The following is a 21,335-nucleotide window of genomic DNA, read 5'->3' on the forward strand; positions in this document are numbered from 1 at the left end:
TCTAACTGCCCTATATTTCCCCACTCTTTTCTCAATCTTTTCTATTTACCAGAGGAAATCTATGAAGATGAAAACAAATTAGTTGTGCTATGTCTTTTGCTTGGTAGTTCTAGGATCCCTCCACCTGGAGCCAACCTGGTGGTGTTCATCCGTCTCAGAACCATCTACAGTGTATATTTGATACCCTCAAACCTTCACAAGTTATTAATGGAGAGCAAGAGGCTGTTCTCAACTGTAATAACAAAATCCCAAATCCAGTTATCATTCTGCCCCTCCATAATGCAGAGGGAAAGTTTATTCTCCATATTAAGGACAGTATTAAAAAGATAAATACATGATAACAAGGAGATGTGCCCATCCTTTAATCAGAAAGAAAGTGGGAAGGTATGGAGCAAATTGGTGACAGAACAGAAAGATCTGGTCCGAGGGATGAGAAATCGCCTGGGAATAGGTTGGTTGGGCTTGAGAGGTGGGGAGGGAAACACAGAAAATTGGAATGAGAAGGAGAGAATTTCTTTGAAACATTTCTTTATAGCACCAGATGCTTTACAATCTTCCTCACACCATCATCAGCATTGCCATTATCATCTTCACAACAATCCTCTGAGGTAGATCCTTAATGTTTCCATTTCACAGGTAGGGACAGAGCTTGGATAGGTTTTTGGGGGGTGGGTCTGTAATACATTGCCTGGAACCTTCAAGACAACATTGTGGCCATTCTGGCTTTGAGATCCTGGGTGTTGTAGTCCATGAAAGTAACTTTTACAAGCTTCCTGTAGGGAAACGCACTGAGAGTGAGTTTCTCACAGTAACCCATTCCGATTTAGTGACTGAATATAGGTTTAAATCCATCTTTTTCTGGCTTTAGGTGTAACATTTTGATCCAGTGGCTACAAAATATAGTAGGAAATATATTACTTCCATGCATGGATATGCTGTGCTGAGTGTAGAGTCACTTGCTACATGGATAGCAACCACAACCAGCAATTGGGTAATGTGTATATAATGTTTGCACTAGCCCATATGGTAGTCAGTCCTAGGTATCCTAAACCACCATAAATGAATATTAGAAAGCATTCCACAGCAGCTTGAGTTTATTTCCCCCAAATTGAGAAGGCTATAAGAAGAGCTGGGCTTTATTCTTAATAGATAAGAATATAAGAAGACCAAAGCATTATCTAATTCAGCATTCTGTCCCCATGGTGGTCAACAAGGTGCCTCTGATTAAGCATGAGCAGCAGTTGTACCACAAGCTTGTGTTCCCCAGTGTGGTGTTGTTGTTGTTGTTGTTGTTGTTGTTGTTGTTGTTGTTGTTGTGTGCCTTCAAGTAGTTTCTGACTTATGGCAACCCTATCATGGGGCTTTCTTGGCAAGCTTTGTTCAGAGAGGGTTTGCCTTTGCCTCTCCTCTTTGGATGAGAGAGTGTGAGTTGTTTCATATCACCCAGTGGGTTTCCGTGGCCAATCATGGATTCACATCCTGGTTTCCATCATCATAGTCTAACTCACAAACTACTGAACCCTGCTGGCTCATTCCTCAGCATACTGTATCTGATATTTGATATAACCATTATGATTAGCAGCTATTGATAACCTTATCTCTCATGAATTTGCCTTCCAGCTTGGTAAGTCAAGGATCTCCATTTGAAACTTCATATTCCTGGTATTCCAAAATGATGGAAATCTAGATGCATTATTCTAACTCCAAAAGGTGTGTAGTTTGGTAGTATATGGGGATACACATATGCACTGGTAGACTGCTCAGGAGTTAAAAAAGTTTTGCATGCATACACACAGGCTTTTTAAAGACACAAAGTGTTGACTAGGGGAAAGTGGGCATCAGAGCTTCATTCCTTCTGTGAGAAGGCAGAATGTCTCTTATAACATGGTACCTTCAGTTTAACAACAGCTGTGAGCAAGCAGCACGTGCTGTGTGTTATCAATTCATTTCTGATTTACGGTGACCCTGTCTTGGGGTTTCCTTGGCAAGATTTGTTCAGAGGAGGTTTGCCATTGCCATCCTCTGAGGCTGGGACAGTGTGACTTGCCCATGGTCACCCAGTGGGCTTCATGGCCAAGCTGGAAATTGAACCCTGGTCTTCAGAGTCATAGCCCAATACTTAAACCACTATGCCATGGTGGCTCGCAAGATGCACCCCTCTGCCTAATTGCAGTAGCTATCTGCAGGAGAGCTGTTCTGGCACAAGCAAGCTGTCCCTTCCTAACAGTCTGTTAAGTGGAGAGGAGAGAAGATGGTGGCAGAAAATTAAAACTCTCATTGCTCTCATGTTTGGCTCTGGCTTTGCCCATTGCTAGCATGTGTTCCCCCCCATGCAGATTACCCAAGGGGATGTGGCAAATGGTCCCCCACTCAGGTATCTTTCACACTAGACAATTATATTGTTTCAATACCACTTTAATATCCTGCAGAATCTTGGGATTTGCAGTGTGGTGAAAATCTAAAAATTCTGCTGGAGAATTGCTACAGATCCCAGGATTGCATAGGACAGAGGCCAGGCATGTAAAGTGGCACTAAAGGGCTATAACTGTGTGTGAAAGAGAACTTAGGTGGCATTTGCTGTGACACAAGCCTCATCTCCTCCAACATTTCACAGATGAAAACCAGGAGAAATGTGGCTAAGGAACATCAGAGTGTAGTCAAGATGGCAAAAGTTATTAATGAAGAAAAATATACAAGTTAGAAGAGGCTGCAGCAGCTTGCCTGAGCCTACTGGGAACGGTAAGATTCCATCCCTTCTTCTCCTTTCATCTCTACTGAGTTAACTGAATGCAAATTACTTTTGCACTTAGAACTCAGCAGCAACTGAAGTAAGCTGAGGGCAAAAGGAGAAAGTGGAAGGAAAAGTGAGAAACTGGGACATTTTAAAAGGACCTGAAAAAGTAGGATGGCAGAGGATTAAACAGAGCTGTCCCTGTCAGATCAGGACGGTATGGTGCCCCACGACATGACAGTAGACCCAAGCCCAATCTTCAACAGGCCTTCCCTTCCATATGTGAAGTAAGGGGAAGGAATGTGTTTCCTCAGATAGGAATTGCCAGTATCCTGGCACAGGTTGGGAATAAAGACATCAGATACAGGCTTCCACATCTGACCTTATTGTCATGAAAGAGACCAGACTAATGGATTACCAAGCCCTGTTCTCAGATCATATTTTCCTTAGAGAAGGGCTCTTTCCCCACAAACTATCCATCCCTCTTATATTGTGCAAATTGATTCAATTGTTTTTAAAATTCCTGTTGACTAAGATGTCTTTAAACCAGGTAAGGCATGTATGGCAAATCCAGAGGCCAATTTCATGTCCTGTGATCATCTCAGAGACATGCAGAAAGTCCAAAATGCTAACTTAAAGGAGATGTGGTTGGAAGTAGTTTCTGGTTTTGAAAGCCCTGCACCATATTTGAAAGAGGAATTGCTGACCCTGGAAGGGGCAGTTCATCATTTTGGGGCAGTTCACCATTTGGGGGGCAGAAGGGGCAGTTCACCATTTTGGGATCCAGAAGAAAGGCAGTCAGGTGAGACAGGAGAGGCTGAGAGCCATAAAAATATCCTTGGAGGTGTACCCTTACTTTAAACTTTGTGACAGTTCAATTGTTTTGTTTGCTCTTACCTGGTTTTAACATATCAGGACTTCTAGATAGCTGTGCAGCAAGCAGTTGTTGTTTGGCTTGCATTCTTTCCTGTGGCACTACCGACACAGTGCTCTAGTACTTGCTACATTTGTTGTAGAAGCAATAGGTAAATTATATCAGTATCTTATTCAAGATACTATTCACCCATTAGGAGGAGGGTATGGCCCTGTCATAATAGAGGCTGGACCAAATGAGTTGCAAGAAAGAAGGCTTAGTAGGGCAACTGAAATGGAAAGAAGGAATGATTATAGTCAAGTGCTTAGGTTTTCCAAACTACCTGTCAGGAAACTGATGATGCACCATTTATGATCCAAGGATGGCCCTTTGGAAACTAAAATGTTCCAGTTGCTTGAACTGTTTTTGCCTATTTTCAGTTTGTTATAGAAACTCAGTTGGAAGGGAAGGGCAAGGGAGATGAAGCAGGGCAGGGCAATAACTCAGATTTTAGGTGTCATTAAGGGTGGCTAAATGGTAGACAGATGGATCTCACCCTAGGTTAAGGATGGTCTACTGTGACCCTCCTGATGTCTTTGTCCTACAACTTCCATCAGCCCTTGCAAGTATAGCAAGTAGCAAGGCATTATGAGAATAACAATTCAGAAATATCGAGGGCCACACTTGTCTGCCTTTTCATAAAGCAAGAGCAGGAATTCCCTGCAAATGTCATTAAGCTGCAACCTCCAGCAGCCCCAATCAGCATAAGCAAACTTGAAGAATGCTGTGAGTTGCAATCTAACAAAATTTAGAGGGCCACAGTCACTCACCCTTGCCTTAGACGTATTAGTCACTCCTTCAGTTCTTCGCCTGCAGAAGCCTCATGGAAGCTTTCATAGCAGAATTCCCTGATGGACTGGGCCCTGTGTTTAGGAATAACAATGGAGAGAAAGTGCCATTTTGAATTTGTGCCTCAAGCATTGAAATGATTTGGTCTGAGTATATGCATGTAAGTGGGGAGGATGTGGATTGACAACAGTATTATTTTTAAAGACTGCAGAGCTCCTTGCAAGCATATTTTGTTGGTTTGTGTTCTCTCAAACTCCCCTCTAAACCAACTGTCCTTTAGCAGAGGCCAGGTTTGTTTGGTGGTTTGTCTAGCACTGGAGTGACATGATTCATCCTCCTCCCAGCTCATGGCCTCCCTTTCCCGTTTTTTTGCTCCCAAACCCCCAATCAAGTTGTGTTTGGGACTTGGGCTGCTTCTGTGCTCAGAAGAGGTATGTTGTCACCCAGAGGGGTAATAAGGAACATTGTTGTGGTAGTTGTAGTCAGGACACACTTTCTGCACAAGCCTGTAGTCTATGCTGTAGAAGGTGATGTAGATACAGATGACCTTGAAGGGCTTGGAGCAAACCCAGGAAACCTGACTCTGTGTGTGGTTCAGGAAGCAGGTCTTGGATGGGTCATAAGTACACAAGGTGGTCTTCTTCGCCTTGTCCACTTTCTCATACTCTATCCTGCAGTTAAAGATCTTGGATTCTTTAGCCTCAATGAAGATTTGTTGCTCAAGGTCAAACTCCACAGCTTTGTTTGGGGGCACCAGGCTGACAGAGATGTTGCCATGGCCAGTGGAGTTGTGACGGAAGAAGACATTGACTGTGCCATTCCCATGGTCGACCACCTTGCCTGTGATCAAGAGATTCAACTTGACTGTCTTGATGTTGGAGTAGAAGTCACCCCAGCCAAATATTTTCTTAAGCCGACTGGGGCTGGCGACAGAGTCCCTTCGGCCACGCAAGGGCTGTGGGCCTTGGCCTTGCTTGGACAAACTCTCTAGGACATCCCAAAATTCTTGGTTGTTGGTGGAAGCCAACTCTAGTAGACTTGTGTTCTGTAAATTGGAGGAAGCTACCAAGGAGGATTTCAGGGAGAGTTGGCTCTTCTTCTTTTGTACCCGGGACCTTTGTTGCTCTTTAGATGGTTTTCCATTGTCTTCTTCCTCATCTTCTGTAGTTTCATCTTGGCCACAGATCACCTGTATGAAACAGAAGAGATCATAACTTCATAATACATAGATTTTTTTCTCACATTTTTCTTAATAAGCTTGGGGAATCTAGAGAATCATGCCTCCTCACAATATTTTATTTTACCTTTTTGCTTTTCAGCAGTATATAGACATTCTTGAGTGGCAGCATAACTCATTGCTAACTGGTTGCTCCCATGCCAGTGATGCTCTGAATCACCACTGGGTTTTAGCACGAACTTTAAGGAGCACTTATAGGGTTTAGTACCTTGGATAGTTCCTTTTATATTCAGACTAAAAGCCAGAGCATATTCACTGCTGGAATGACATGCAAGCCACCTTCATAGACTTTATATACAGAGAAAATAAATAAATAACAGCAAATGTTAGGACTGTAGGCCAAAAGTAGGGAAGTTGCTGAATTGTATCTTCCATCCTCACCAACCATCCATCATGCTAATTGGGATGGATGGGATTTGGGATGCAACAACATGTGAAAGGTCACAGGTTCCACACCTATTCATGTGTTCCACATCCCTCCTATTAGTGTGAACATTCAGGCTGCATCTGCACTGCAGAAATGATCCAACTTGACACCACTTTAACTGCCATGGCTCAGTGCTATGAAATTCTGGGAATTGTAGTTTTGTAAGACATGTAACCTCTGTCAGAGAACTCTGGTGCCACAACAAACTACAAATTCCATAGAATGGAACCATGGCAGTTAAAGTGCTGTCAAAGTGGATTATGTCTGCAGTCTGGATGCAGCCTTAATTTCAGGTGTAAGTGGGTCTTTCAACAAGCAAAATGTTTAGAGCTCAGGCAGGCTACCCTGTCAGCTTTTCATATGCACCACATGTTGTTATTGCCTATATATACAACATATATGGTGGTCAACAAGGTAATTTCCTCCCCATAGAATTTATAAAAGGGAGAGGAGAAGGCATAACTTGGATGATAAATGAGCAAATGAGTGGTACCGATACAGGCTTTATTTCAGTTGGGATTGGGAGACAGGATACTATGTTAAACAATTCATGGAAATAGGTTTCAAAATTGATTTTGAAAGTGGTGGGAAGAGAGAAAGAGAGAGAGAGAAATAGAGAATCCCTCTTGGATGTTATGATAAACTGTAGTTTATTTTTATGAGAAGAGCCCTAAATTTTCTTCTTGGCTTGGGTCTGCCTCCTTATCTGGCATGACTGCAAGGAGATTGGAAATTTTCAGTTCATATTTACAGTTCAACACTGCATCTGAACCCTAAACTTTAGTTAATTTGAACTATGCTATGTTTGAAACAAGCTGTTTTCCTAAAAGATTAATTAAAGTTGTCTTGTTTCAAACAAACCACAGTTAAGAATAATCTTGGTTTGTCATGTACTCTGACCCCAACAAAAAGTGGTTAATCTAAAAATGGAAGTAAAAGCTTCCAAATTACTCCTCACCATCCCAAAAGAGAAAGAAAGAACATGAGCCTAAGGGAACACTAGGGTCATCTCTGTCATGGTCAACCATGAGTGATCATAAGGTTGTCTGGAAAAGGTCAGAAAAGGTGTTCCATGAAGAAGGCATAAGACAGAAGGAGTGGAGCAATATAAGAGAACAGGAAATCTGCAGTCCTTTTAAGGAAAGTAGGGCTGCAGGAGCAAGTGTCTTTGATAGGGGTTAGAACAGTGTAAGGAAGAAAACGCATTTCCTTCAAAAAGTAACAGTCAGATATGGTGTCTTTGAGGGTTAAACTCCTGTGATCCCCCCCCCCCCCCTTTCAAACAGCAGGACCTAGGAGTTCTAGGAAGATGTTTGCTTGAAAACCCCACTGCAGCTTTCTTTTGAACCTGGCCTTCCACAGTATTGATATATCTTCAGTTTCACTTTTGAAGCTTGTTCTAGCTTTGATGTGCTCCTATAACAGAGAATGTCCCCGAGACTAAACATTCTTCTTACGAGCAAATTGTGGCTTTTTTTTGGTCTGTATTGAACTGTCACACTGGGAAGAGAAACTGTCTCTTGCCTTTTGGAGGGAAAGGCAGGCCATTGAGCTTTTGCCATGGGCATGCTAACATTTATTCAATTAATCAGTGAAAGGCCAGGCACTTAATTGATTGAAAGGACCTTTAATTGGTTGGCGGCTCTAGTGAATGGTCTGAAAACTAGGAAGCAACGAAAATAATAGGTCTCTCTGTGTAATCAACTACTGCTACCACCAGCAGTGTTTTCTCAAGACCAAACGGATAGTGAGGAGGGAGAGATAGGAACAATTTTCAAAAGATCTCTAGCAGCTGAAACTACAGTAGGCCTTAAACAACAGAGTCCTGTGGCACCTTTTAAACTAGCAGATTTATTACAGCATGAGCTCTTGCCTATTTCCTGACATAGGGAGCATAATCTGAAGCAAGGGTGGGAACTGTGCAGCCCTATGGTAGGAGCTTCAGTGTAGCCCTGTTAAGCCCCACAAGGTTAACCCCCCCCCTCCCACTGAGTTGATTTCCCAGTCCAAACAACCATGTAAAAATACCATAAAAATGTGATTTTGAAGGGTCATGTCCAGTTCTGGGCACCACACATTCAAGAAGTACTCTGGCAAGCTAGAGCATGTCCAGAGGAAGGTGACCAAAATGGTGAATGGTCTGGAAACCATGCCCTATGAAGTGCAACTTAGGAGCTGCGTATGTTTAGCCTGGGGAAGAGAAGGGGAAGACGTGACATAATAGCCATGACTAAATATTTGAAAGGATGTCATATTCTAGATAGAGCAAGCTTGCTTTCTGCTGCTCCAGACATGCAGACACAGAGCAATGGATTCAAACTACAGGAAGCATCAGGAAGAACTTCCTGACAGTAAGAGCTGTTTGACAGTGCAACGCACTGCCTTGGACTGTGATGGAGTCTCCTTCTTTGGAGGTTTTTAAACAAAGGCTAGATAGCCATCCTTTTGAAGTGCTTGATTCTGTAGTCCTACATGGCATGGGGTTGGTCTGGGTGGCCTTATGGTCTCTTCCAGATCTCTGGTTCTATGATTCCTTAACCTGAAACAAGCACCCCTCCCCTCCTTAACAGCCCCCAAGTGACCAAAAGTGACCAAAGTGACCAAAAGACACATCATCATCCTTGGCCACACATATGATGGCCTCAATGATGGCTGCGGTCCTCCTGAGAAGCCCAAAGGTGAGCCAGCCTCTAGAACGCATACACTCTGGTCTCCTGTCCATGTATTCACACAGTTTCAAGGAGAGTGTTGACAGAGTGAGCTGAGATGCATAAAGTAAGTACACTGATATTTTTAATGGTGCTCATTCAGATAAGAACAAGCCTTATATAGGGACAGAGCCTTAGCCCACCTGGCTCTGCACTGTCTACTTGAGTAGCCTCAATCTTTGGCCCTCCAGATGCTTTGGATTTCAGCTCCCACATTCTCTGACCACTGGTCACAGTGACTGGACCCGCTATATGTTTTCTGAAATCAGAAAACATATAGTGACCAAAGGCTGAAAACTACTGCCCTATTCTGCCCAGATTGGTATGGCTTTCTCCAGTTCCAGAGAGAACTCTTTCGCAGCCCTAGCCAGCAATGCTGCAGATTGTATCCAGAACTGTTTGCATTTATTTAAAAGTGTATAATCTACCACTGAGCTACAGATCTATCCTCATACACTAAAAATTAATGACAGAGACTGGCCACTTAAAAATTGTATTTTCTTAGGCATAGCAGCATGGGGCTAGCTACTCAAGACACTTTGCATGTGGTCAGTGTTGCTCATTTCTTTACATGCTTTCGGGCTGAAGGCCAACACTGAATATGTTTTGGCTTTGAGATCTGGTTCAAAGAGCAGCTCTGTCTACAGGTAGCCTGCGCTTGGTTAGCCTGCACACTAAACATACTGCTGCGCAACCATACAAATAAATTACAAAAGCTATGCTGGATTTTAGAAAAGAGACTGGAACAAACTGAACTGAGAGTCTGGTTGCTTACATAGTTGCTTGCTAGACATCCTGAGTTGGGGGGGGGGGCAGGTGAAAGATCCTACCCATCTCAATGTACTTGTATGGGCAGCTGGTCAGACAATACTTTCTTGTTTGGCTATTTGTGCATGGTCCCTAATTCCACTGTGCAAAGCGATCTTGCAGCACATTTGAGACTAACTGTGTGAAAGAAAGTGTAGCATGAGCTTTCATAGACTTAGTCTCCTTCCTTAGATATTCCAGACTAACATGGATATGTCTCTGAATTGTATTGAGAAAGCTGTAGTTGTACTTGGGAGTTAATATAAGGACGTTCTGAAATTCAGTGTGTGTCTTTGGTCTCTTGAAAGAAACTGCTAGGTTGCTTCATGGTCTGTTGTCGTTGTGTGCCCCCAAGTCATTCTTGACTTATGGTGACCCTAAAATGACACCATCATAGGGAATTATTGGCAAATTTCTTTGGAGGAGGTTTGCCATTGCCATCCTCTGAGGCTGAAAGAGTGTAACTTGGCCAAGGTCACCCAATGGGTTTACATGGCCAATCTGGGATTTGAACCTTGGTCTCCAGAGTCATAGCCTAATACTCAAACCATAACACCATTCTGTATCTCCTTTTAAATAGAATAAACCCTGATGGGAAATTGCTGTTCCCACACTGGTCCTGGTTGATTACTGGAATCAGCCAATTTGGTTTAATACTAAACAACAGTATGAAAAAGCTTTCTCAGAATCTTTGTGTTCTTTTAAAAATTGCTGTGCTTAATTCCATGTGCTCCAATGGAGAGTGAATTTAACTCCCGTGGGAACTTTGAAAAATGGATCTGTCTGAGCAGAGATGGTTTATAACTTGATCTCTGCACTGCACTTGGTTTATTACTTGAACTAGAAAAGACACTGCATTCTGTCGTGTTTGTTGTTTTACCATGCATGGATGGAAGAGCTCCTAGCTGCGCTGTGGCCTGCCTGGGCCCCCAATGCATTTGTTCTGAGGTATTCACTAAGAAAGAAAGCTGTGAATTCAGAGGTCCCTGGTTCAAATCATGAATCCATTACATTTCCTTAGATGAACCTCTCTGTCTGGTATTCTGCAACATGGGAAATAATACCAACTTTTGTTATTGCTGTATGCCTTCAAGTCATTTCTGATGTATAGTGACCTGAAAGTGAACCTATCATGAGGTTTTCTTTGCAAGACTTGTTCGGGGCAGGGGGGTTGCCTTTGCTTCCTGTGAGGCTGAGAGTGTGTGCTTTGCTCAAGGTCATCCAGTAGTTTTCCATGGCTGAGTGGGGATTTCAAACCTAGTCTTCCAGACACCTAGTCCAACATTCAAACTACTACACCACTGTGCTACTACGGAGACTTGTGATAATGGTTGCTCCCAATCTGTATGTTTGTTTTCTTTAACTAACATGATTACTGCGAGAAGAGGGCTTGTGTGGTAATGTTTGAAGACACACAATAACAGCAGTAGCAGCAACAGCAGCAGCAACAACAACAACAACAAAATAACACAGCCCTTCAACCAGGCCAGGCCAAAAGGGGCAAGGTTGACCTGAGACCTCCCTGCCAGTCTTGAATTCATTGTTCCTTGCTCATGCTGGCTGCCTCTTAAGCTCTAGTCCTATAAATATTCTCCTGGGAACCACAGCATTAACTAAAGCCCACAAGTAAAGTAGTCACATGGATTGTATTTGTAACAGTCAGCATTTAGCGGTCATAAATGGGTTTTTGAAGGGAGTGGGATAGCCACCCAGAAAGCGTTATCACACTGCAGTTGTGCAAAGGTATAACATGTAGGGAAGGAAGTGAGCATAAATCCTCCCCTTTCCTCACTCCACTGCCTCGATGTATTGATCCTGCCGTCCTCCTAACAGAGCCTACACACAGATTCCAGTTGTATACATTTTGCAGCGTTCCTGGATATGTCAAGTTGGTTCTGTGTGCAGTTGGGTGAAAAGGGCTGCAGCGTCAGAAAATTCTGGTATTTGCTGGCAAATCTCAAGGACAAGCCAATGCCCTTCATAAATGTCCATACTTCTCCATCGTCGTTGGCATCATCCCCATCAACAACCAGTAAATGATAATGGTTCAGGAAAAAAATGCTGAAACTGGTCATGTATCAATATGCATCAAGAGTGTTCTGACATTTCCCAGTGGCTTTTTAGAGTTCTTGTAAGAATTGCTGGTAAGATATAACCTCATCTGACGTTTACTGTAACACACACATCTGCAGTGCTGGTCCAAAACATTGTGCTGCCTGAAGCAGAACTCAAATTGCAATCTCCCCTCCTGACACACTGCTCCAGCCCTTCAGTCAGTCTTGCATCACTCTCTATACACCAATTCCTAGCTTCTTCCTTCCCTCCACCCAATTGGTGCTGCCCAAAACAGGTCCTTTTCCATATGATAGGTCCTAGCCTCCATACCTGTCTACAATATATATAAATTACCTATACTAATAGGAGAAAAATAAGAGAAGAAGATGGCTGAAATCTACCTGATAGTCCTACTTAGCACAAATCCAGAGAATCAGTAGGAACAACTTGTACTGTATTAATGGAAACTTGGTAAGTCAGCACTTATGTTTCACTGAGTAACTGGACCCACTGTAGTTGAGACTAACAGCTGGGTTTAGTCTCTTGTTTGATAGATGCAGATATGTTGTTGCTGTTATTATTGTTGTGTGTCTTCAAGTCATATCTGACTTGCAGCAATCCTAAGACGAAGCTATCATGGGTTTTCTTCACAGAATTCGTTCAGAGAGGGGATTGCTCTTGCCTTTCTGTAAGATAGAGAGTGTGACTAGCCCAAGGTCACCCAGTGGGTTTCCATGGCCAAGATATATAGATATATGCGGATATAAATACCGTTGATCCTTTGTATCCACAGATTTTTTTTATCTATAGATTCCAGCATCCACAGCTTGGAAATATTCAAAGATAATATAAATTCCAAAAGCAAACCGTGTTTTTGCCATTTTATATAATTCATTATGCCATTGTATTTTATGAGACTTGTACATCCATGGATTTTTGTTACCAAACTCCAGCAGATACCAAGGGCCCACTGTATAGACAGATAGTTGTTTAAGCTTTATTCCAATTTAGGCTGCTTCTCCTCATTGAAGACATTTTGTTCCCAAACTGTTGACTTTCCCCCGTCAGCATGGGGACTTGCAAATTTGTTTGAACCACAACCCGCACTATATTACACAGGGTTGACAGGAGTTGTATTCCAAAACACCTGGTGGGCACCACATTGGGGGAGTAGCACCAAGTTGTTCTCCTTCAAAACTCACACTGCTGGGTTGTATTCATACAACAAGTGCTCTAGGAAGCATTGCCTTGTACAAGGCTGGAATTTTCCCATCTGCTCCTGTATTATCTGTTTTCTTAGAGGCACAACCCAGTAGCTGACCTCTCTCCAGTGTCACCTAAAGAAGAGTTTCCCATCACCTGATTCTATTTGGGATGGTGGGGACTGAACCTGTGACCTTCTGCATCCCAAACAAGTCCTCTATCACTGACCTAGACTTTCATTCTACTGGTCTGAAATTAGAATACGCAGATTAAGCCTGCGGCCTCCCACAACAGTCTATTTGACAGATGACCCATGATACAACAGAATAAATTGCATTGTCTCTGCTGCGTTCTAAAGAAAGACTGGGGAATAAGAATGGGGGCTGTGATTGACCTAGGATCCCTGCAAGGTAATCTTGTACAGAAGCCTGTGGCATTGTTGTCAGGATGACTAAACTGTGGAAATGTTGTATTACTCACTCTTTCCATATGAGCATCATTTTTAATTCATTTATTTACTGGTACCTTCACCTCCTTGGCAAAGCTTAATAGCACAGCTTTGTGTATACCTACTCAAGAGGCAAGTCTCATTAAATTCAGTGCAACTTTTTTTCCGATAAGGCACCAGAGCCCATCTGATCTTGGAAGCTAAGCAGAGTCAGCCCCGGTTAGTACTTGGATAGTACAGGCACTGTGGGCTATATTTCAGAGGAAGGCAATGGCAAACAACCTCTGATAATTCCTTGCCTAAGAATACCCCATGAAATTCATGGGGTTGCCATAACTGAAAGGTGACTTAAAAGGTGCACATGCATGTGCATGTGTGTGTGCGTGCGTGCGCGCGCACACACACACACGGAATGTAGAAAACTAGAGCCTTAGAATATCATTTTAACAGCTTCAGAGCCATACCAGCACTTTAGGTGCAACAATAGCATACAGGATTAATTGAAATGTCTTCTCAACTTTTATTTTCCTGTTTGTAAAATGGTAATAGTACTAACATGCCAATGTGGCATAGTGGTTTGAGCACTGGATTATGACTCTGGAAACCAGGGTTCAATTCCCAGCTTGTCCATGAAACTCACTGGGTGATCTCTGGCAAGTTACATGCATTTAGCCTCAGGGGAAGGAAATTGCAAATCTCCTCTGAAGAAATCTTCCCAAGAAAACACCACGGTAGGTTTGCCTTAGGGTTGCCATAAGTCTGAAATTACTTGAAGTCACACAACAACAGCAAACAACAATAATTCAATGTAGTTGTGAAGCCAGATAAGCCAAAGATAATAATAAAGGAGACTATTTAAAAATGTGCCACACTGATGTTATCATGGGAAATAATATCTATAGGTAGGGTTACAATTCTAGTCCTATGTACACTTGAGAGTAATTTTGGGCTGCTCATTATCGTGTGGCCAAACCTACCTCACAAGGTTGTTGTGATGTTGTTTTAAATGGTATTGTTGATAATAATGATAAGTTAAATGCCTAATGATACTTCTGCAGAGCAGGTAGAATCACCAATCTCTGTATTTGGAGGCAGACTTTAATCCTAGTTCTGACTGATTGTCTAAGTAAAGTGACTGAGTTATATTTTATCTGGACTTTTTTGTTTTTATTTTCAGTATTATTTTTTTGCCATGTACAGATGTGAGTGCTGGACAATGAGGAAAGTGGATAAAAAGAAAACCAGTTCATCTGAGATATGATGCTGGAAAAGAGCACTGAGGATACTGTGGAGGATCCTTGAACAGATCAAGCCTGAAATCTCCCTAAAAGCCAAGATGAACAAATTGAGGCTGTTGTACTTTGGCTACATCATGATAAGGCACGACTCATTAGAAAAGATAATAATGCTAGGAAATATAGAGAGTAGTAGAAAGAGAGGAAGATCATGTAGTAGTTGGCTAAACTCAATCAGAGAGGTCATGGGCCTGAACCTACAGAAAGGCAGGCTTGGAGACGTCTCAACCACAGGATTGCCATGGGTCAGCACTGACTTGAAGGCAGTTAACAACAGCAAATTATTTTTGGCATAGCTGATTGCATGTGTTTAAGTGGTCGTCTTATGTGGCTATTAGTCAATATCTGTAATGAGTTAAAGGGAGTTAACTCATTACAGGGACACACTCGTTAAGGATGCATGTGGATCAAATTAGGAATGGCTGTTTTATTTCATTATATCAGGGCTGGGGAACATAATTTGGACTTCAGCCCCCAGAAGTTCCAACCAGGGATTATGGGAGTGGTAGTTTCAAACGTCTTAAAGGCCAAATATTCCCCACACAGTCTGGGAACTTCCTGTGACATGATGGACCTCTCTGAAGACAGAAAGGTACACTTGAAGATCAGCCTTGCATACCTTCAGTTTACAGTAATGCTCTGTACCATAGAAGGAGACAGGGTATGTGTGAAAATGATGGTAAAAGAACTTATCCTAGGACTTTTGGAAGCATAGCTTGGAGCTATATGTTTTGGGCTACAGCTCCCAGAATGCTGACAGGAGAGTGCTGGAAGTTGTAGTCCAAAAAGTAACTCTTCCAAGCTCTGGTTGCAAGTTTTAGGGAACCTGGCTTCAAATCTCATCTCAGCTGTGGATTCACCAGATGCCTGTGGCCCTTTCTATCAGTGGCTTTCAAGCTGCTTTGAACTTTAGCTTCCAGAATCCCTGACCTGACCTGGTTAGGGCTTCTGGGAGTTGAAGTCCAAAATATGGAGGACTAAAGGTGGGGAGCAATTGCTCCAGAATGTAAAAAGAGCCATGAGGGATCAGATCAATGGCCTGTTTAATCTAATATTCATCCTTGGTTTTGTTATCTGGAAAATGGGACCAATAGTTGCCCACCTTGATTCTTCTTTGAACAAAAAACCAAAGAAAAGGAAATCCTCTAAATCAGTGGTTCTCAGCCTTCCTAATGCCACAACCCTTGAATACAGTTCCTCATGTTGTGGTGCCCCCCAACCGATGGTTCCTAAGACCATCGGAAATATGTGAAAGGGTCATTCGACCCCCAAAGCAGTCATGACCCACAGGTTGAGAACCACTGCTCTAAATGATGAAAAGAGCTTAATCAATATTTTATAATATTCTAAAATGATACAGCAGCCCCTTTCAGTTTTTTTTAAAAAGTGAGAGAGAGCATTCCATCCATAAGTACAAGGTTAAATGAAAAATCACTAAGAGTCTTCTGGGATCAGATCATAATGCAGCATCTTCTTGATGAAGAAGCATTGAGGGTGAATTTCAAGGCAAAGAGATCTCTTGCCCCTTTATAAAGAATCTTGAAACACCACTCTGTTCTGGTGCTGGTGGTAGACAGAGTTGACAGAGGTTAGAATTCAGTCCCCAAGGAGCCGTAACTCTTGATCCCAAATAGAAAGCATTGCATCTTTTCTTTGGGTGCCAGGAAATAATGCCATGCTGTATGTGTTGTTTGATGGAAGGCACCTTTCTCTGTCACACACACAGAGAGAGTTTGAAGTAGACAATAAGGTTCTGCTTTATATAAGAGTGGAGGAAAGAAGCTTGATTTTGTAAGCTTTTTTGAAATGGGGCAGCTTACCCTTTTGGATTATATCTTCCAGAATCCCCCAGCCAGCATACTGGCTGGGGGATACTGGGGGTTGTAGTCCAAAAGAGGATGTTTCCTCCAGCTCTGACCCTACCTCTGTGGGACTATGCTTTTTTGCCTAGATTCAGTCCCTGGCATCTCCAGTCAATCTCAGTTGGGTGGTTGGGGCACAATTTCCACTTGCGACAAATCAGAGCAGAGGCTCCAAGTCTGGCCTGGAGGACTTCAAGAGGTCTGAAGCTGCTTTGTGTGAATATGAAACTGGACCATCTCCTGGCTCCTTCCACTGTTCCACGTCTGGTTTCTATAATTACAGCAAGCCTATGTGCCTCCCTCTAGGAAGGCTGAGAGAGCCATAATCCTTTTCCTTGGCTTTAATTCATTAACTGGCATAGACAATAAGGGTTTTTATTTTATTTTATTGAACAGAAGAGGGCAAGAGACCTGGTCAGAGAATCATACCAGATAAACCCAATCCAATTCAGATCAGCTGCCAGACGTCTGCCTTCTCCCCAGCCTTCCACCCCATGCCAAGCAGTCTTTGGAGAAAGATGTATCCATGCCAGACCCAAAGGGATTAAGGGCACGCTGCTGCCAAAGAAAACGCTGGGCTCATTTCCCTGAAGATTTGAAATGTGTTTTTGTGCAAGGAAGAACAACAAAACAATTGGGGAAATCAAAGAGGAGGGAAGAGCCCTGCTTTTAAAGAACAACACAGAGAGGTTTCAAACAGTTACTACTCAAAAAGCTTTTGGTGAGGCTGCTGCCTCTGTAGCCATCAGCAGTGATAACTGGTGAATTTCTATTTTACAGTTTCAAAAGTGGGGTGGAAGCAGGGTGTTTGTGTTAGCCCTGCTAGTCTGTTGCACTCAAAATGACAAAAGAGTCCTGTGGCACCTTAAAGACTAGCACATTTGTTTTAGCATAAGCTGCTTGCTATACAGAATACTGATCAGATGAACAGCTCAAAACCCAGTCTCTCCCTCAGCCCTGAAAAAGTGTTAGTCTTCGAGGCTTCGCAGGATTCTTTGTTTTATTTTACAGTGGCTCAAAGATGAACTATTACAAGGTGGGTGGAAGAAGTCATGGTTTCCACCTCCTTACTGAAAATACGGATTATTTCCCACTTGCTCCAGTCTGTCTCAGCTAAAGCGATGTGCTCAAATATAAACACTGCTTGAAAAATCTCAGAATAAGTTCTCCAGCTCCCCTACCTTCAGCCTTGGAGGAAAACAACTCAGCAATCATCTCATTGGATTGAGAGTGCTGGTCTTATACCAGCCCACTCCTGTCAAGCAAAAGGTGAGTATCACATCTATAACTTGCAACTCCAAAGTGCACTGAGTAGAGGATTTTTAAAATTAACCTTGTGGCTGTGCATTTTGACACCAACTGACGCAAATCCTCCCTTTTCTGTTGGCAAACAATGATGTTCAGGCTAGGGCAGCACTCAAACCTGTGCCATGCCTATGGTCTGCTTTCTTAATGAACATCTCTTAGTTTCAGTAGCTGTTGCAAAGAGGCATTTGGGAACTGGTACATCTTCCAGAAGATAGCTGGGGAGGATTGTTTCTTGATGGCAAATATCTGCATCTAGTTTTAAACCTTGCTCAGCAACACCAGTCATCTTTGTTATTCATTTTCAGTTCAGCTGCTTTCTTTTGTGTCCCACTGGATTTGGGAAGGTTCCTCCCCTTCCCCCACCCCCATGAAACTGCCATGAGTTACATATTCCTCTCTTGGGGATATAGGGCTTGTATAAATGGAAGCAAAAGGTTTAGTTGCTTTCCAGTTTTGTTCACTGCAACTTGAACATGCCTTTCCCTGCCTTTTGCTTAGGATCTGACTACTTCCCATAAAAAAGGATTTTGTACTACCCAACCCCTGTTCCGCCACACTTGCCATAGATGATCTAGCTTTTCCCTGTCATGCCTGGCTGGCTTCTTTGCGACTTGGCTCATTAGCTTGAGTCAGCTGGAATTATTTGCTTGGCAGGTGTCTTTTGGTCATGCACCTATAATCACAGTGCCCCACAGGCTGGGCAATACTGTCTGTTCTTTGCATTGGCAGAGTTGCCACCTTCCATCTCATTCCACTTTTCTCTTTGTGCCAGTAATTGACATAAAGCTACAAAGCCAGAGAAAACTGGTCCTGGAGTTAAAATAAAGTAATGAGGGAAAACTCTGAATTGCTTATTGCATTAGGCTGCTACCAAAGACACAGGACCATTCTTTTTTAAATGTGGGGTTGTTTTGGCAAGTGGATATTTCTGCCATACAAACACCACTGAGGGTTGGATTGGATAGCCTCTTGATTCCTTCTGAGCCTACAGCGCTGTAAACTTGCCTGTCAAAGTTGATGCAAGGACAAATTTTAAGAGCAGGCAAAATGCATAGTGCATGCTAAAGAAGGCGTTACGGAAACAGCAGACCACAAAAGCTATTCAGAAATGTGCTAACAAGAGGCAAGCAGTGGTCGGAGCCGACTCTTGGCTTTTCCTTTCAGGCATTTGCAAGGGCATGTCACTCCCCTGTGCCACCCACTCCCCTCTTCCCCATCCAGTCATCGGTCACTCACCAGCAGATAGATGCTCCCTTGGATGAGAAATATGAAACAGCACCGTGTCAGCTGCATTTTCTGCCTTCTCTTCCTTTCTGCCTCCTTTTGATGGTCTGGTCAGTCCGATCTGCCTCCACCTCCTCCTGGTTGATGTTGTTATAATCTGGCCTCTGGTCTCCTTAGGTTCCCCCCATGCCAGGTTTTGCCTGGGCAGCCCTCTTTGCAGCCAGGCGTGGGCAGAAGGATGGTTTTTTTCACCCTCTGCAGCTGGAGACCTCCATGTGGCTTTTTCCTGGCTGCCTCCCTGCTTTGCTGGAGAGTCTGGTAAAACTCACTCCAGTCTCCCTCTCTCTCTGTGCTCTCCACCAGCTCCCTCCCACTGACAGGTGCCACCACTGGAGCAGCGAAGTCCTGCCTTAACCCTTGCCTGCCTGCCTGCCAACTTTTTAGAAAACTCAGCCAACAGGAAACTTGGCACAATGGGATTCTTCAAAAAGACAGGAGGTCTGTTTCTAGGCCAAGGTCCAAGAGAGAAGGGCAGCTTATGATAAAGGATGCTGCGAAAGATGTCCCCCAAGAACTCCAGGATGAATTCAACAGTCTGGCTGAATTTACAGCAGGATGTGAATGCAAAGATTTTGTCAGGGACACTGGTGGGGAGAGGAGTGAGCTTGGTTTCATGGCTGTATTTGTGGAAAGGGGTAAAATGTTCCTGATTAAGTTTTGTCTAGGCATTTCTTCTAGCTGCAGTTGAGATAAACTCTGAGGCTTGTTTTGAAGGCTGAAGGCTAATTCTTAGAATATGTGGAGTCTAAATATGACTCCGTATTGATGTGTGTTTGGGGAAATAAGAGCTTGGAAAAGTTACTTTTCGGGATTTCAGTGCCTAGAATCTTCTTGCTAGCATGAGTAAGGATTTTTATAGTCGAAGGAAGGAAGGAAGGAAGGCATCTCTCTGAAAAATGCACCACTGTAGATAGGATGCCCTCTACCAGAATGGGTATTGGATTCTAACCTCCATCTCTTTTTCTGTCACATACACATACACCACTATCAAAACAGACTGGTAGCTAAAGGTTTTTATTGCACATATTACCTGTTAGTGGCAATCCCTAGCATCTATTTTCAGGTGCACAAGGCTGGGGAACCTGTAGCTGTCCAGATATTCTTGGGTTCCAGTCCTCAACAGCCATATCTACTCTGGCCAATAGTGAGAGATGATGGGATCTGGGGGATCACTAAAGTTAAAATACAGTTAAAACCAGAGACTTCCTCATCAGGAATGTTAAACAAACAAATCAATAAAAATTTTGGAAGGACTTTATATTTCACAGCTAGAATTGTGCATGCCAAAATATGGAAAGATGGTGTTACCACAACAAAAGAAGACCACCTGATGAACATCACTGAACTTGCTGAAATGGATAAATTGATAATGTTGATTAAGGAAAAATGTGTGAATAGTTTTAAGAAAGACTGAGAATTGTTTATTACTTTTTTGCAATCCACAGGGGTGATACATCTGTTTTAGGTTTTGCAAATTAAACAGAGTTTGTGTGTAGTAGAAGCATAAATATAATCTCATATAAAAGAAGTTTAATGATAGTGGAATATAACCATCTGCTTGAGAGTTGAGAGGTTTGTAGTGTGAGTTGGGCTCATACTTATGTTGTTACATATGTTTTAGATATATATTTTAAAAGTGTATATGATTGGATTTATGATTATAGAAAATCATAATCAGATTTTAAAAAATCTGGTGGGATCACACACTCCCCAGCTCTGAAGTAGAAGATAATGGAAAGGATCTCTTTTTGAAGCCCTCAGTCAATTGTTATTGTTGTGTGTCTTCAAGTCGGTTCCAACTTATAGTCATCACAATGTGAATCTATCATGGGGTTTTCTTGGCAAGATTTGTTCAGAGGGTTTTTTGCCTTTACCTTCCTCTGAGGCTAAGAAGAGTGCAGTTTGCTCAAGGTCATCCAGTAGGTTTCCATGGCTGAGCAAGGATTTGAACCCAGGATTCCCAGAGTTCTTGTCTAACACTCAAACCACTACACAGCACTGGCTCACAATCAATCTACACAGTTCAATGGCCATGCTGCCCAGGGATGCTGGGAATTGTAGTCCAACACATCTTGGGGTTGGTCTAGACCAGTGATTCCCAAAGTGGGCAGTACTTCAGTAGAAATATCCAGGGGGCATTGAGGAGAAAAGGGGGCAGGTGGGGGATGGAAGGGAAAAGAGGGAGGCAGGGGGCCTTCAGTCAAAGTACTGGTGCACAAGAAAGGCAAGGGGAACCAGCATTCTTAAGGGCCATGATGAGGGTGAGGG

The 21,335-nt window shown here is 42.9% G+C and overlaps 1 protein-coding gene across 1 annotated transcript; it reads right to left on the bottom strand.

Annotated features, from left to right (window-relative positions):
• Window positions 1-4,793: 4,793 nt before the first annotated feature.
• Window positions 4,794-19,088, bottom strand: NXPH3 (neurexophilin 3). The gene is made up of 2 exons (XM_089531154.1): window positions 19,020-19,088; window positions 4,794-5,622 (listed from the first exon to the last, which is right to left on the bottom strand). Exons 1-2 carry the CDS (start codon window positions 19,074-19,076, stop codon window positions 4,873-4,875), a joined length of 807 nt encoding a protein of 268 aa, XP_089387280.1. The 5' UTR covers window positions 19,077-19,088; the 3' UTR covers window positions 4,794-4,872.
• Between the last annotated feature and the right edge of the window lie 2,247 nt (window positions 19,089-21,335).

The sequence above is a fragment of the Sceloporus occidentalis genome, unplaced genomic scaffold (assembly GCF_023333645.1).
Source record: "Sceloporus occidentalis isolate IW3139 unplaced genomic scaffold, rSceOcc1.0.p SCAF_7, whole genome shotgun sequence".
Classification (NCBI taxonomy): Eukaryota; Metazoa; Chordata; class Lepidosauria; order Squamata; family Phrynosomatidae; genus Sceloporus; species Sceloporus occidentalis.